This window comes from Schistocerca piceifrons, chromosome 3, assembly GCF_021461385.2.
Source record: "Schistocerca piceifrons isolate TAMUIC-IGC-003096 chromosome 3, iqSchPice1.1, whole genome shotgun sequence".
Lineage (NCBI taxonomy): Eukaryota > Metazoa > Arthropoda > Insecta > Orthoptera > Acrididae > Schistocerca > Schistocerca piceifrons.
Genome location: NC_060140.1, coordinates 392430577 through 392448765, shown reverse-complemented (window position 1 = coordinate 392448765; position 18189 = coordinate 392430577). Strand labels below are relative to the sequence as shown.

The window sequence follows — 18189 nt, the reverse complement described above, 5'->3', positions numbered from 1 at the left end:
CCTTAACACATTTCTCATGCTCTTTGAGAATTATTTTCTATTATAACGTTCTAAAAGGATTACTAGCTGTAAAAGGCAGCCTGGGTGGCTGGCAGGTGGGATAAGAATATCATATAGAACAAAGAGGGGATTACATCAAAATGTTAGAAGTTGTCAAAATCAAGCTATAGTGAGTCCATTACAAACAGTACTGTAAGGTGTTTAAAATGTTCTTAGGAAGGCAAAGAAGAGTATTGGTACGCAAATAGAGTAGCTAATTCACGGGATAAAATTAAGACCATGTGGTCAGTTGCGTAGTTTAAGTGCCTGGTCTGCAGCACAAGGTTGATGATATAAAATAAGTTCGCACTAAAACTATTTCTGTTACTGATATGTATAGAACCAAACAATTATTTTCTGAGCATTGCTGGTTGATTAAATAAACTTAGTTTCTACAGGGAATCATATAACTCTCTTGGAAAATGACGTTCCGAGACTGGTGTCTGAAATACCCCTCTGCGATGCTGACAAGGGGGAGATTGAGTCAATAATTTAATCACTGAATACAAAGGATCTCCTGGATATGATGGAGTGCCTAGCAGAATATTAGCCCTGTACTTAACCATATCTGTAAATTTTCTTTTAAGAATGGTCAGTTTCCTGAACGATTAAACTACTCAGTAGTAAAACCGCTATATAAAAAGGGAGAAAGGGATAATGTGGACAATTTTAGACCTATTCTGATGCCAGCAGTGTTTGCTAAAGTTATAGAAAAGGCTGTATATATAAAGATAATTGATCATTTTATATCACATAACTGGCTATGAATTGTACAGTTCGGCTTTAGAAGTCGTTTAACAACTGAAAATAGTATATTACCTTTTCTCTGTGAGGTACTGGATGCATTAAACAAAAGGTTTCGAACGTCAGGTATATTTCTTTTTTATTTAACTAAGGCATTTGATCGTGTTGATCACAAAATACTGCTCCAGAAGTTGGGCCATTACGGAATTCCGGGAGTAGCTCACAAATGGTTCACTTCTTAGTTTAATGACAGACAGCAAAAGGTCATTATTCGCAGTGTTCATAATGGCTGTGATGTGGGGTCTGAGTGGGGTATGGTCAAACGTGGGGTGCCTCAGGGATCAGTGTTGGGGCAACAGCTGTTCCTTATTTGTATAAATGATGTGCCCTCTAGCATTAAGGGCAATTCTAAAATATATCTGTTTGCTGATGACACTAGCCTGGTGGTAAAGAATGTCGTGTGCAACATGGGTTCTGTTTCAAATAGTGCAGTTCATGAGATAAGTTCATGGCATGTAGAAAATTAAAGCTAAATGATAGTAAGACTCAGTTTTTACATTTTCCAACACACGATTCAACAAAACCGGACGTTTTAGTTTCACAGAATGGGCATACCAGTAGTGAAACTGCACAGTTCAAATTTCTAGGTGTTAAGATAGATAGTAACTGTCGTGGAAGGCCCTCGTTCAGGATCTTGTTCAAAGTCTTAATGCTGCTATATTTACTATTCGAACGATATCAGAAGCAAGTGATCGTTCGACAGGAAAATTAGTTTCCTTTGCTTATTTTCATTCGCTCATGTGTTATGGTAATGAGTTAACTCTTCCCATTCTAAGCTGATATTTTTAGCTTAGTGGCGTGAGTTCGCGAACCTCTTGTCGACTCCTTTTCACTAGTATGGGTATTTTGACATTGCCCTCTCAATTATATATTCTCTACTATCATTTATTGTTAAAAATATCAGTTTATTCCCAAGATTAGCAGCTTTCATTCTGGTAATACTCTGCAGAAATTCAATCCGCATTTGGATCGCACTTCCTTAACTCTCGTGCAGAAAGGTGTGCAGTGTGCAGTATACTGCTGCATCCATTTTCAATAAGCTACTACAAGAATTCAAATATCTTAGCAGTAGTCCACTCCCTTTCAAATCTATGCTGAAAAGTTCCTCATGGGTCACTCCTATTCTGTTGAGGAGTTCCTTGAAAAGCTGATTCTTTTGTTATGTTGTTGATTTCGTTTACTTAACCTTATGGCTTGATTTTTTGGGTTCATAAAGATTTTATTTTTTCCGTTGTTACTTTTACGTTGTAATTTCATGTACTGACGCGTTCCATGGCCTTGGAGATTTGCTCCTCCATTTGGTCCTACGGAAATAGACGTGAGAATAAAAAATAAATATACAGTAACGTTTGTTAAGTGTATGGAACGAGTTCTGTCAAGCTTTCCTAAGAATAATACGTTACTCATAATTCGAAGCTTAACTCTAGTTCTGGCCTTCAGGCACTGAACATGCACCCATTAAGACTTCAGCCGCAGCGTAATTGGAGAGAGCCTAGTGGTAGCAGGGAACATAGCTACAATCACCTAGCAAGTCGTTATGTAATAAAGTGTCAGTTGAGGGAAGAGAAACATGCTCCGCGCGAGCACCAGCGTGCTTGCCCATAGTGACGTGTGCGGGCCATACAGACCGTATACTCTCGGTGCGGGACCTGGGCGAGCCGTCGCGGCTGTTGGACCTCTTGAGCCTGCGGGCGCCGGACCCAGCGCCGCCGAGACTGCGAGCCGTCTGCCAGCTGTCCAGCCGGTGCCGCACCGCCGTCTGCACCTCCGAGTTGAGAAAGCAGTAGAACAGCGCCACCGTGAAGCCCTGCCCAACAACACACAGGCCGCCACATTTTGACACCGTGTTTAAAATGAGCCACTCAGGTTTCTGCATATGGACTGGCACCGAGCCTCGAGTGTGTCAGTGTGAAGATCCATTCACACCATAACTGAAGAGCTTAAATCACACTATGCAGGCATGCCCACTCTAGATCAGCCAAGTAAACACCCCCTGTTGTGGCACAGAAATTGTGGACTTTGATTCTTGTCACAACCACACACTTCCTCTTCCACACACAGATACGATAAATCCAAGGTCGATAGCTAATATAAAAGGTTAGCAGCTTTCATATTGGCCTTACAGGTCCTTAATGGGAACCTTGTAGTTAAATTATATTATTAACAGTAAATTGCACCTTTTTGGCTTGAGTTGCACTACTGGCCATTAAAATTGCTACACCAAGAAGAAATGCACATGATAAACGGGTATTCATTGGACACTTATATTATACTAGAACTGACATGTGAATACATTTTCACGCAATTGCATAGATCCTGAGAAATCAGTACCCAGAACAACCACCTCTGGCCGTAGTAACAGCCTTGATACGCCTGGACATGGAGTCGAACAGAGCTTTGATGGCGTGTACAGGTACAGCTGCCCATGCAGCTTCAACACGATACCACGGTTCATCAAGAGTAGTGCCTGGCGTATTGTGACGAGCCAGTTGCTTGGCCGCCATTGACCAGACGTTTTCAATTGGTGAGAGATCTGGAGAACGTGCTGGCCAGGGCAGCATTCGAACATTTTCTGTATCCAGAAAGGCCCGTACAGGACCTGCAACATGCGGTCGTGCATTATCCTGCTGAAATGTAGGGTTTCGCAGGGATCGAATGAAGGGTACAGCCACGGGTCGTAACACATCTGAAATGTAGCGTCCACTGTTCAAAGCGCCGTCAATGTGAACAAGAGGTCACCGAGACGTGTAACCAATGGCACCCCATACCATCATGCCGGGTGACACGCCAGTATGGCGATGACGAATACACGCTTCCAATGTGCGTCCACCGCGATGTAGCCAAACACGGATGCGACCGTCATGATGCTGTAAACAGAACTTGAATTCATCCGAAACAATGACGTTTTGCCATTCGTGCACCCAGGTTCGTCGTTGAGTACACCATCGCAAGCGCTCCTGTCTGTGATGCTGCGTCAAGGGTAACCGCAGCCATTGTCTCAGAGCGCTGCTGCAAACGTCGTCGAACTGTTCGTGCAGTTGGTTGTTGTCTTGCAAACGTCCCCATCTGTTGACTCAGGGATCGAGACGTGGCAGGGCGATCCATTACAGCCATTCTGATAAGATGCCTGTCATCTAGACTGCTAGTGGTACGAGGCCCTTGGGATCCAGCACGGCGTTCTGTATTACCCTCCTGAACCCACCGATTCCATATTCTGCTAACAGTCATTGGATATCGACCAACGCGAGCAGCAATGTCGCGATACGATAAACGGCAATCGCGATAGGCTACAATCCGACGTTTATCGAAGTCGGAAACGTGATGGTACCCATTTCTCCTCCTTACACTAGGCGTCATAATAATGTTTCACCAGGCAATGCAGGTCAACTGCTGTTTGTGTATGAGAAATCGGTTGGAAACTTTCCTCATGTCAGCACGTTGTAGGTGTCGCCACCGGCGCCTACCTTGTGTGAATGCTCTGAAAAGCTAGTCATTTGCATATCACAGCATCTTCTTCCTGTCGGTTAAATTTCGTGTCTGTAGCACGTCATCTTCGTGGTGTAGCAATTTTAATGGCCAGTAGTGTAAATAGCATAATGGAAGCGGAATGGAGACGGTATACGAGCATATAGAACGGGGCCCAACTGTTTGAATGCCTGAAGATGGCAACAAGAGAGCTTGCGAAAATACCGTACCATTGGATGGCGCCACCTGGCTGAATATCCGAAAAGTTACGATGTCATCATCGTCTGGGAAAGCCTAAAATCATACATCAGATTCTCGGTTACATTGCCATTTTTGATTCAAGTACGAGAAACTTGCTTTAAATTTACACAGTAAACTCATGGAAACACCGGATGTTTACAACCGTAACGATATGATTTGGAATCATCATATAAACTCAATCATCGGTAAAAAAGTGTCAGACTTTGCTCCGAGACAATGCAGTCACTTTAAAAAGAAAACACCACACCTCAACAATAGCCTGGAATGTGACAGACTTTACTAAAACGACCTCTTGTAGACCACCCATTGATGTTTGTACAATACTTTATTAACAAAGTAAACATAATTTCTCCTGAAAACAAGAACGATTTTTGTTAGTTACAAAAAATCATTACAAAACAAAGCATGCTCTCTCCTAATTGTACGTCTTGAAAACTTAGTGAAAAGCTTTATTTCATAATGATGATTATAAGTCTTTACTAGTGAGTATATGCTCTTCGGACACGGGTGAGTTCTTCCGCGCTGCGAGGCACCCTCTGGTTAAGACGATCAAGTTTGTCTTGGGGTATGTGGTCCTATTCCTCACTGGAAGTTTCAGTGAAATGCTGATGATTGTCACGTGGATTCGGACGCTGTGTAATGGCCACTTTCAACAGGTACCATGCAAAAAGTCCTTACATTATTCCATTCTGCAGTGGTCCATTGTCGACACGCATTGGTTCCGTTGGTTCAGGGCAAAACTTCACATTGGTCTTCTGGAATGAAGACCACCCGGATGCGACCTTCTACGCACTGTTCAGTTTGAGATATGAATTTCTGTTGCTCGGGAGAAGTCAATTTCAATACTTCTGGCAGCTGATGTTGAGCTCCTCTGAGCCGACACTTGGAGGAAACGATCCCGAGTTGGTGTTGTCATACGAGAACGACGACTACGAAGTCTATCGTTCACATTTCCCGTCTCTCTGTACTTTTTCCGAACCTCAGACACAGTACTCTGAGTGCCACATAACCGATCAAAAACATCTTGCTATGTATGACCTTTTGAAAGTAATGCCACTACCCTGACGTCATTAAAGTGTTGTATGCCTCTACGTGGAATGTTACTGCAGTGCTGAACAAAATGTGAAATCTTATGGGACTTAACTGCTAAGGTCATCAGTCCGTAAGCTTACACATTACTTAACCTAAATTATCCTAAGAACAAACACACACACCCATGCCCGAGGGAGGACTCGAACCTCCGCCGGCACCAGCCGCACAGCCCATGACTGCAGCGCACAGACCGCTCGGCTAATCCCGGGCGGCTAGTGCTGAACACAAACTGAACGAAGCTGTTGTTAATACTGGACGGCTCTCGGTGTGTCACTGCAGCAGCGGTGTGTTTACATGACTGGGAAACGTCCTCAAAGCATGCCAGTAGTAAACACCGTCCAATATGTAGGTACTACTGGATGTGCCTAGTTCAGTGAGACCTCTAGTGTCGTAGACATCATTTTATGATAGTATTCCAAACCTTTTATAAATCGATACTATATTACATTGTCTGTGTTTGTAAGAAATCAACGCTCTTTCATAAATGCGTGCATGACCAAGGAACATTCCATAGCACTACAAACAAAGGAACTGCAATAACGTATTTATCTGCCGACACCAGGCTAGCAACTATCGATTAAATGTCTCCCCCGTACGGAAATTACAATATCTGTACGAGGGCAGGTTAAAGACACACGGATTACGATATACAAAAATTTGGGCCTGTCCTTGAAGCATGTACGGATAATCAAAATTGTTTAGCTGACAGCAAGTGACAGGCGTGAAATCCCGCTTCTAGTCCCGATCAGGCACAAATTTTCAACCTCGTCATTCCTTTCTACAATTGGAGGTTGCTCGAATTCGCAACTGCGTATACATTTCCTGTATTTGTAAACCATTTGTATATGCATTTTCAAATTGCGTGACAAGCACCAAACAGAACTAACAAGCGTTATTGAACGTGTACAGTGAACGACAGAGTGAATGGTTACTGGTTCGTTGCCACATGAAAAAGGGTACCGGTAATACTGAAAAACCTGAACTGGCACTCTCATGAAGATAGACGCAAATTACACGCAGACAACCGAATTACAAATATGAGTAACCAGCAGTAAATGAATAATCTGAAAACATTCTTCAGTTTCATTCTTATCACTCCCCGTAGGGACCTTGAAGAAAAAAATTTATAACTGTACTCACAGACGCATTTAAACAGTCATCTTTCCAAACTCCATACGCGACTGGAATGAGAAGACCTCCCATCTTGCGGCACAACATTATGTACCCTCTGCTGTCCAGTTCAGAGCTGTTTGTCAAGAAACTACGTACATATAGAATAAAACAAGTGCTCTAGGCCTACATTACTTCGTTTAAGTCCTATCATCACACTGACGTTTTCCTTTTTGTCTCATTCTCGCCTCTCTTCTATACCATCCAGCAGGTATTATAATATATATACAATTTCACAAAGCTCATCTAGGTGACGTCATCCGACCTCTACAGGAGTAAGTTTAGCAAAGCAAATGCCCGTAACTATGAATATTTAGCAGGCACCACTCGGGTCCTCCGTCGTTTGAATGCGTCTCTTACTGCCCATAACCTCCCTACCTGTGTAGACAGGAGCACGGCGCGGATATTGCCGTAGACCTCAGCGGAGAAACCCTCGGTGGGCCCTGCGATCATGAGGATGTAGGTGATGCCCAGCAGCGGGATCAGCACCAGCAGCGCCTTGCTGGCCTTCCGGTACTGCTGCGTCTCCACCGTGTTCGCAGACCGCAGCTTCGTGATCAGCACCTGGGTAAAAACGTCACGGGCTTGTCAAAGGTTTTTACAGATCGAGCACAAATAGTAAAAGCAAGTTAGTGTAGGACAACACGTACATTTTTGTATACTACAATGTAACTTTATCTTTGTTTTTATTTGGTGATTACACTACTTAGTCATTAAAAATGATAAAAAATTGCCTTTTTTAAACGTATAAATGAAATGAGCAGAAACTGCCCTACCTATCCTCACTCTATTGTCTCTAACAAACCTTTAGTTTCACTGTCACGAGCTCATAGCATATCAAAGTACACTCATATTTAATATTTAAACACTAAGGGTCGGCATCTGCTTTGCAATGGATCAGCGTCACAGTAAGAAAAACAAATTAGGATTTCAGGGGTCGTATTTGTTTTTACAGGGTTCTTTAATCATGACCAGTTGTAGGATTGTATCTTGGTTTTGAGATTCAAATCAACTCTGAATTTTGTAACTCATTTATTTACGTTTACTTTACGTTTATATGTGGCAGGGGCCTTATAGACCATATGAATACTCTTCGACGTTCTTCCATTTCTGTCTGAGAGTGCACTGTTTGACCATTCGGTGGTACGTTCATCACAGCCGTGTCCTCCCGGATATTATCACGCCACTTAATTCTGGATTTCCTTCTTCCTCTCGTTATATCTACTGTACTGCCAAATGCTATTTTAGGCAGTCTAATTTCCGCCAGCCTTTCTATACGGCATTTCTAGTTCACCTTCCTCTTCTTTAGGACTTCGACACTTTTACAATGTTTGTACAGTTCCCTTAATCCTTCGTTTTCACTTATCTTCCATTCCATGTCAGTTTCCTCACATACCGGCCCGAAAAGTTTTATTAGTATTTTTCTTTTGAATATTAGCAGTTATTCTTCAACTTTGTTTCCAAATATTAATGCCTGACATTTATATGATGTTCCAGTATAACAGGAGATTCATACAAGCGGATTTTGAAGTTAGTGCTAAGTGATCTTTTCTTTAAGATTTTGATAAAACTGAAGATTCCTCTGTACGCTGATGCTAGACGGACATGTATTTATACAAACATCAAAAGAAGTTTTGCATCACCCCGGTTCCCAGGACTCCTGAAGATAAACGTTGACTGTGGGTATTGTATTACAGATACGGCCCCTTTGACTGTTGTCACTGATGTCACTACACCCACCCAAAGACGTAAACAACCATGTATGAGCAGCGCCTATTAGACCGAGGGGGTCCGACAGCCGATCAGTTCTAGTCATTCCACGAGGAAGAGGTACACAACTCGTTTGTAGTTCAGCCAAGCCTAAACGGTCAATACCGCGCTTCGATCGCTTCCACATTGTTACCTTGCGTCAGGAAAGGCTCCCAACAAGGGAAGTGTCCAGGCGTCTCGGAGTGAACCAAACCGATGTTATTCAGACATGGAGCAGATACAGAGAGACAGGACTTGTCGATGACATGCCTCGTTCAGGCCGCTCAAGGGCTACTACTGCAGTGGATGACCGATACCTACGGACTATGGCTCGGAGTATCCCTGACAGCAACGCCACCATGTTGAATAATGCTTTTCGTGCAGCTACAGGACGTCGTGTTACGACTCAAATTGTGCGCAATAGGCTGCATGATGCGCAACTTCACTCTCGACGTCCATGGCGAGGTCAATCTTCGCAACCACGACACAATGCTGCGTGGTACAGACGGGCCCAGCAACATGCTGAATAGACCGCTCAGGATTGGCATCATGTTCTCTTCACCGATGAGTGTCGCATACGCCCTGAATCAGGCAATCATCGGAGACATATTTGGACGCAACACGGTCAGGCTAAACGCTTTAGACACACAGTCCAGCGAGTGCAGCAAGGTGGAGGTTCCCTGCTGGTTTGGGGTGGCATTATGTGAGGCAGATGTACGCCGCCGGTGGTCATGGAAGGCGCCGTAACGGCTGTACCATTACATGAACGCCATCCTCCGACTTTTGGTGAAACCATATCGGCTTCATGGACGACAGTTCGCGCCCCACCGTGCACATCTTGTGAATGACTTCCTTCAGGTTAATGACATCGCTAGACTAGAGGTGCCAGCATGGTTTCCAGACAAATACCCTATCGAAATGCCTGGGATTTATTGAAAAGGGTTGATTATGGATGATGTGACGAACTAACCGTCCTGAGGGATCTATACCGAATCGCTATTGAGGAGTGGGGCAACGTGAACCAACAGTACCTTGATGAACTTGTGTGGATTTTGCCACGACGAATACAGGCATGCATCAATGCAAGAGGACGTGCTATTGGATTTTAGAGATACCGGTGCGTACAGCAGAGTGGACCACCAATTCTGAAGGTCTCGCTGTATGTGTGATTTCCATGAGCAATAAAAAGGGCGGAAACGATGGTTATGTCGATCTCTATTCCGATTTTCTGTACAGGTTCCGGAACACTCGGAACTGAGGTGATGCAAAACTGTTTTTGATGTGTGTATATCTGTCCTATTATTACCACTAAAAACACTCCCTGAATACCTGAAGCGGTCAACTGTCTTAAAAGTGAATCTGCCTTTTCTTCAGTAATCAGGTAGCACAAGTTACGTAACAAATCATAGTATTTCTCAGATGATGAGGAAGACAATAGCACTTATGAGAAATGCACCACTAGTCAAAATTCGCAAACGGGAGCCCCAGTCGGTGCCATGACTAGACCTCTCTGTCTCTGCAGTAAAACCTGAAGTCAGTCTCCCTCATCCGGCCGGGGTGGCCGAGTGGTTCTAGGCGCTACAGTCTGGAACCGCTCGATCGCTACGGTCGCAGTTTCGAATCCTGCCTCGGACATGAAAGTGTGTGATGTCCTTAGGTTAGTTAGGTTTAAGTTGTTCTAAGTTCTAGGGGAGTGATGACCTCAGAAGTTAAGTCGCATAGTGCTCAGAGCCATTTGAACCTTTCTTAGTCTCCCTCCACGGAAAAACGGCAAGCTCCCAAAAATCACTCTTCTATAAACCTAAGTCCCCACTTATGGAAGAAAACATAATCTCTAAGTGGAAGGGATAACACCCAGCCACTGCCACAGTGACCATTGAAAACTTCGCTTTATTTACATGAATATTGGAGAAACCTGCAGAAATTTCCTATTCCTGACTTGCCGAGTTCATCTTAACACGCGAGAAGATTTATCAGTTCCTCCAAATGTGCTCTCTCATTGCTCGAGTCTTTCGCTCATTTGCTTGGACAACAAGATCAGATGGGGAAAAAAATGGTTCAAATGGCTCTGAGCACTATGGGACTTAACATCTTAGGTCATCAGTCCCCTAGAACTTAGAACAACTTAAACCTAACTAACCTAAGGACATCGCACATATCCATGCCCGAGGCAGGATTCGAACCTGCGACCGTAGCGGTCAAGCGGTTTCAGACTGAAGCGCCTAGAACCGCACGGCCACACCGGCCGGCTCAGATGGGAAAGGCAACGAATTTTGTCATAGTGGCCAACTAGACCAGTGGGAACAGGGAGGGGAGTTTATTACGCGCAGTTAAACTGTAGATACTTGCATTTGCTTAGGAGCAGTTGCCTTCAAAGGAGTAAACGACATTTGCGGTCAAGCTCACCGCCACTGTTGCCACGAACTGCAGTGCTCTAGGGACCCACTACCCTTCTTTAGAGCCTGTCTGACTGGCCTCCTAAGCTCACGTCAGACCACGGGTCGAAAACCTGGGCCTATATGTTTTGGAACTATTTATCTGAACTATCAGGCCTTGTGTCCTCGTCAAAAATAACCTTGGAGGTGTATAGGAAAATAATCAAATATCGCTCAACGATGCGTGACTTTGTGTAAATAACTAAACAATATTCCTTCACTATTAGTAAAAAAGGAGGAGCTTCTAACTTTATGAACACTGAAGTAATATTAAATTGCATTTCCGGTCTGAAATCGTGAATGACGTGTGCGCCCATGTTGATACTAGATAGGAACGTCGGAATAGTTATTATGGACGCTATAATAATAGTAAAATAGCCACAGTTCATCAAAAAGAATTTTCACAAAAATTCCTCCGGCTATTTTTCTATTATCGTAGCGCCCACAATAGTTATTCCCATACTCCTATCTCGTAATACCAAATTTTTCTCTAGAAAAAGTATTAACAAACCGGTCTGTAAAGTCAAAGCGATACAACCAGTTTTATAATTAACCACTAAAATGCTGATCTATAAAGGTTTGTCATAATATATGAAATTTTCTAACTCAAATGAATAATATCAAACAAATGCCCTATTATTCTTTATTTGACCCGTAACGCTCCTAGAGAATGCAAACCTAAGCTCTCTCAGTTCTGAGAATAATCGATTTCCATGTTTATACTTTATCGAATAGCCTAGGAAGCTATTTGCCGTAGGGTTCTGTTTGATTTATGTTGTTTCAGGACTTTTTGGCTAACGACTTTGCTGTATTCAGACGTAATAATCAGCGTAGAGTAACTCCATGATCCCTGCTCACACGAACAGGATAAACTTTCAGCTGTCAAATGATAGCACAATTTCTGCAACACATACTACTCAATTACATTACATCTTTAGAAGTTTATTAATGCAAATAAAACATTGTTCTCTCTCTCTCTCTCTCTCTCTTTCTCTCTCTCTACCTCTCCGAGGGTCAGACTACCTACTGGTAACATCTGTTTGAACTGATCCGATCCATTAAACAGCCCAGATGTTTTCAGCTAGACATTTTTTGAACTGGTATCTCAGGTCAGAGGGTCTCACTTGTAAAAGTTGGGGAGATGGCATCTAATTCGAGCATTTGCCTTGGAAACATACCTTGTTCAGAACTAAGGAATTTGAAATATTTTAAAAAATGAAATTTTATTCCTTAATTTTTCCTTGGATATAGAGTTCCCAAGAGAAGTATGAATGTTTAGTATTTAATAGAGAATACGAATCTGTGCGCAACAGGGTAAATTCGTTGACTCACTCGACATGTGCTGTGTACCTGCCTGCTGCTTCAACCACCTTAACAAAAATCTCTCTTTCCAGTTTTTTTTATCTCTATTCCGAGAGGTAAAGCAGGTTGCTTAAGATCTGGCTATTTGTTAGTCCATTTGAGCCAGAAACCAGACTTAGGCATTTCCAGTTGGTAATAAATGGGAGGCGGCTATCAGTTCCGGTACTTACCTGTATTTCGCTTGTTACCAAGAAATATAATTTTTGTACAGCATGAAAATCCAACTTCAGTCACACCCTAACTTCCATGGAAAACGAAAGTAGTGAGTATCCGATAGAGAAGACACGAGTGCGGCACAGGGAAAGTAATGAGTCATATATTTGCGAAATGTTGTAGTTGTGCATTGTCTAGCAGCTTTATACGTCTTACGATCTGAGAATCTGACTGGGTTCTACTTCAGTTGATCTTTAATTCTGTCCATAAATGAACTGCTGATGTGAGGAAGATGTGGAGAATGGAATCCTTAAATCATCGCAGTCTGTATTGGAAGTTAGTAGCATTAGTGACAGTAGTGGATTATCTATACAAGAATACTGGACATGTCTTTTTATTACAACTTAAGAAATAAATAATGTAATTCGTATTAAATGCGTTTTTCACATTGAAGATAATGGGGAAGCCCAAAAAAAGTAAGAAGCGGGACAGAAAAATAAACTGTAATTCAAAATATAAAAAACGACGAAAACCACAGAAACTACTAACAAGAAAGAAAATAGAATAACGAATCATTAATGACACTGTAAGTTCATCAAAACATGTCATTCCTGTTTTGAAGAAGGATAGTAGGAAAGATGTACACAACTATAGGCCTGTATCGTTGACGTCAATCTGTTGTAGAGCAATGGAACATGTTTTATGCTCAAGACCTATGACGTTCTTGGAGATAGAAAATCTCCTCTATAAAAATCAACATTGATTCCAACGCCGTTCTGGTTGATGTCGTGTTCCTTGACTTCAGGAAGGCATTTTAAACCGTCCCCCATTGCCATTTAATAGAAAAACATATGAGCTTAGCGAGGATAGGAGCATATTTGCGACTAGATTCAAGACTTCCTTCCAGACAGAAATCACCACGTCGCTCTTAACGGAACAAAATCGGAAAATGTGTGGGTACTTTCTGGTGTGCCCCAAGGAAGTATGATAGGACCGTTACTGTTTACAATACACACAAATTATACAGTAGAAAGTAGATGATGAGGTTGTCTATAACGAAGTAGCAACGCCAGAAGATAGTGACGATTTGCGGAATGACCTCTAGAGAATTGATGAATGGTGCAGGCTTTGGCAGTCGACCCTGAAAGTAAATAAATGTATCCTATTACGCATACATAGGAAAAGAACTCCACTATTGTATAGCTACACTACTGATGACGAAACGATCTGCAGTAAAATATCTAGGAGTAACTATCCAGAGCGATCTTAAGAGGAATGACAACACAAGACAAATATCGGGAAAATCAGATGCCAGACTCAGTTTCATAGGAAGAACCATAAGGAAATGTAAATCATCCATGAAGGAAGTGGCCTATAAGGTCCTTGTTCGACCCATTGTTGAGTATTGTTCATCTATCTGGGATCCCTGCGAGAGAGCAACGGTAGAAGAGATAGAGAAGATCCAACAAAGAGTGGCACATTTCGTTGCGGGATAGTGTAATCGGCACGCGAACGTCATGGAGATGCTCAACAAACTCCATTGGCAGGCTTTACAAGAGAGCATTGTGCATCACGGAGAGATTCACTATTGAAATTTCGAGAGAACACTTTCCGGGAAGAGTCGGGCAACGTATTACTTCACCCTACATACGTCTCGCGGAATGACCACGAGGATAAAATTCAAAAAATAAGAGAAAACACAGAGCGTTAACGACAATCATTTTTCACTCGCGCTGTTTTCGAGTGGAACAGGATTGGAGGGCTCAGTTAGTGGTACAAAAAGTACCCTGTAGCACACACCATTACGTAGCTTGCGAATATGATGTAGATGTAGAAGTGTTATCTCCACTCTTTGTACCCTATCTGCTAGGTATGTTAGGAATCAGTCATTAGCTATGCCTCTTATTCCTAAAGCTTCTAGCTTATTTAGTAGAAACCTATGATAAACAGTATCCAAAGCCTTAGGGTGAACTAAAAATTAGCCTTTGACACTCTCATCTTTGTCAAGAGCATCTCGTACCAATTTTGTGAAATCTACTGTGGCTGATTCTGTACATCTACCGCTTCAGGAACCAAACTGTTATCCACTTAAGAGAGTGTATTAATTCAAGCAATTCATTAATTCGTCTTTCATTAATCAGTGGTACTTTAGAGACTGGGGAAAGCAAGGAAACGTGCCGGTAATTTTTATATTTTCTGTTTACGTATGTTTAGCGGTGGTACTATTATTGCCTATTTTAAATACTCGGGAAATTTTCTTGATTTGATTGATTTATGTAATTTTTTTTTGAGATGGTTCGTATATTCTGTATTCATTGTTTCGGTACATTCACTGGTACTTCATCTAAGCCTTTTAACTTTTTATTTTTGGTCTTACAGCTTTCAGACGTCTTGACAACACTTTCTATTTTTCTAAAATTGCCGTAAGCGTTTCGAAATTTTGAAAGGCTGTAAAATACAATACAAAATTGAGATCAAAAGATGTGAAATATGTTAGAATAAATTTCTTTATATCCCTCCATGATCACAAACTTTTTAGGTCCTGAGACTACCGATTTCCGTCAGCAGTGACTATCTTCAGATCTGTAGTAAAACATAGGAAAAACACAAATATAACCAATGGATTGTCTAGAGCTTAAAACTATAAAATAGGTCGTAATGAAAACTATTTCTGACATACATGTGAAAATCATGCGCTCAAAATGTGAAGAGGCATAGCTGTTTTAAAAACATATCCTAGTATAATGGAGCCGTATGGCATCGTCAACAAACATACAAAAAATCAGCTCAGCGTCGTCACACATAAATAAAGTACGGTAGACACTAACTTTGTCAACAACACTACTGTTCAAAACAAACTGTTGTACAGTATCCAAAAATATTTGTTTCGCAAGCACGCCAAATGTCACATGCTGTAGGTGTATACATATTATTTAATCATAATATTTGTAATATATGGCGTAAAAATCAAAATACAATCGATAAAGCCTGCAGTAGGCTTATAAGGTGTAGAAGTCATTATCCTAATAATCAGTTTACACGTTCGATACTTATTTTGCTGTTAAAATCAGTTCTGAGCTTGCAAATTCAGTCAAGGATATATATATATATATATATATATATATATATATATATATATATATATATATATATATATATTCAGATTCTACACCAAAAAATACATCTGGTTTATTGAAACCATTGTTTCCCGTTCGTGGTAGATGTCACTGTAATCGACAAATATCAAATGTGTCTGTTTTTGTAATTAACAACCGACCCAATGTATTCCATATTTCAGGTAAACCTTTGCGTTTCTATCGTTTGATATTTACGTTCGAAACCTACTTATGTGGTGCAAATTTGATTTTACAATATAATAAGGTTAGCAGTATGGCTATAAACTACGAAGTAGATGTAACGCAACATTAGCATCCTTGGACGTAAAAAGACCTCTACGATGATTTTCCGATGAAAGAAACTATTGAAGATATTAGATGTAATTTGCCATCGCATAACAAGATCAGTGTGTATAGGAATAATTGAACCATTAGATTTGGTCTTAGCTTGCAATTTCTTTTAATTTCAATGAGGAAATATATTATCAGAAAGATGGGTTTGGAACGGCCAATAGTCCTGATGATACCTTAGAAAATATTTTTGTGAACGATTTAGAATTAAAAATTTTGCCAAATTTCCAGAGCTGAAACAGAAAACTATTAATTATAAAAGTTATGTTGAAGACATTTTGTTACTGATATAGGGTGAGATTGACGCATTTACTCAAGCAATAGGCAACAGGCTCCGAACAGTAATTTTTACTAACGAAGCTAAAATACAGAATTCCATTACTTATTTTGACCTCGCTAATAACAAAGTTGACAACAAACATAAATTGTCGATTTTCAGGAAACCTCAATGTGCAATCAACGGTGCCAGTTCATGCTATCCTTCACGATATAAGAAAGCCTTCTCCATCTCAATGATTCACCGTCTCCTTCATCTGACTTTGGCTGAAAGCGAGATACTTAAAGAACTTAGCATTATGAAACATACTGCAATAGCTAATGGTTTTTCTGTGAATGATGTGATGGACCCTTGCAATAGGCTAAAGACAGGTATATTGAACAGCAGGCAAACGCACATTCACCCAGAAAATAGCACCAATAAAGAAAGTAAGAAAATCATTCCTTTGAAATTTAACGCAAAATGTCTCAGAAAGTAGAGAAATATTTTAGGAAATCTGAAGTTTGATGTGGCTTTCAAATTAACAACACCTTAAAATTGCGAAAAAAATGGCTCTGAGCACTATGGGACTTAACATCTATGGTCATCAGTCCCCTAGAACTTAGAACTACTTAAACCTAAGTAACCTAAGGACAGCACACAACACCCAGTCATCACGAGGCAGAGAAAATCCCTGACCCCGCCGGGAATCGAACCCGGGAACCCGGGCGTGGGAAGCGAGAACGCTACCGCACGACTACGAGTAAAATTGCGAGTAAAACATAAACAGAAAGAGGGGTGTGACCATTTAGATGGCTCTGGAGTATACAGACTTGATTATAATAACTATGATAAACATTATGTCGGTCAAACCGGCCGCTCCTTTGACGAAACGTTTAAGGAGAATTCGCAGCCCTGTAGCAAAACTGCTTTGCGGTTGTATTTCCCAGAAACTGTTCATTCTATAGGGAGCATTAGGAGAAACATGCGTACTCTCAACTTGTTAGAAGAGCCCGAAATTTATAAAGAAAAAAAACCGAGCCAGCCAAGTGCTCGTTGGTCACGGCGAGTTTGTACGCAGTGCCTACTATGCATCGTTTAACAATACTCAGAAATGAATGCAATGGAAGAAACTCCTACGCCGATGTAGGGTACGAGACAAATATTGTGAGGAGACAATTATAATTTTTTAACTAATTACAACGTGTAAAATAATTGCATCACTATGATTATATAAATTCATTATGAAGGGTATTTGTTTTAACTTGAAATAACTAAATATCTCCAACATAACACATCAAACGAAAACAATGTTTGAGGTGAAAAGGCAATATCAGTAAAGGGAACAGTTGTCTGTGCTGCAACTGGCGACCTCCAAACCACCACTTTTACGTGGATGGGGCAACTGTCTACTTTCAAATGTAAATCTTTACAGCATATTCAGATTCTACACCAAAAAATACATCTGGCTTATTGAAACCATTGTTTCCCGTTCGTGGTAGATGTCACTGTAATCGACAAATATCAAATGTGTCTGTTTTTGTAATTAACAACCGACCCAATGTATTCCATATTTCAGGTAAACCTTTGCGTTTCTATCGTTTGATATTTACGTTCGAAACCTACTTATGCGGTGCAAATGTGATTTTACAATATAATAAGGTTAGCAGTATGGCTATAAACTACGAAGTAGATGTAACTGTTTTCTGTTCCTTCGGAAAGCTTGATATCGTGAGCCCCCTTGCCTCTCACCAGTGGTGTGCTTGATTTTGGTAAGTATCCATGGCGCACGAGAGTGGCGGTGGTTGAATGGAACACACAGCTGAATCAGTCGCCCTGATGTAGGGTTTCGAGGGCAGCCACCGAAGTCAGGCATCCTGATGGTGTGATCACAATCAGCCCCCTGGGGAACCGAACCCTGTGTTATCACATAAGT

At 41.3% G+C, this 18189-nt stretch overlaps 1 protein-coding gene across 1 annotated transcript in view; it reads right to left on the bottom strand.

Annotated features, from left to right (window-relative positions):
* Positions 1-2218: 2218 nt before the first annotated feature.
* The window catches only part of LOC124788686 (diuretic hormone receptor-like), a 202432-nt gene continuing 186461 nt past the window's right edge, over positions 2219-18189 (bottom strand). Inside the window, exons 9-11 of the mRNA XM_047255968.1 lie at positions 7210-7395; positions 2472-2650; positions 2219-2228 (exon numbers count right to left, since the gene is read on the bottom strand). Coding sequence (XP_047111924.1) covers positions 2219-2228; positions 2472-2650; positions 7210-7395 — 375 coding nt within the window. The remainder of the gene's footprint in view (positions 2229-2471; positions 2651-7209; positions 7396-18189) is intronic.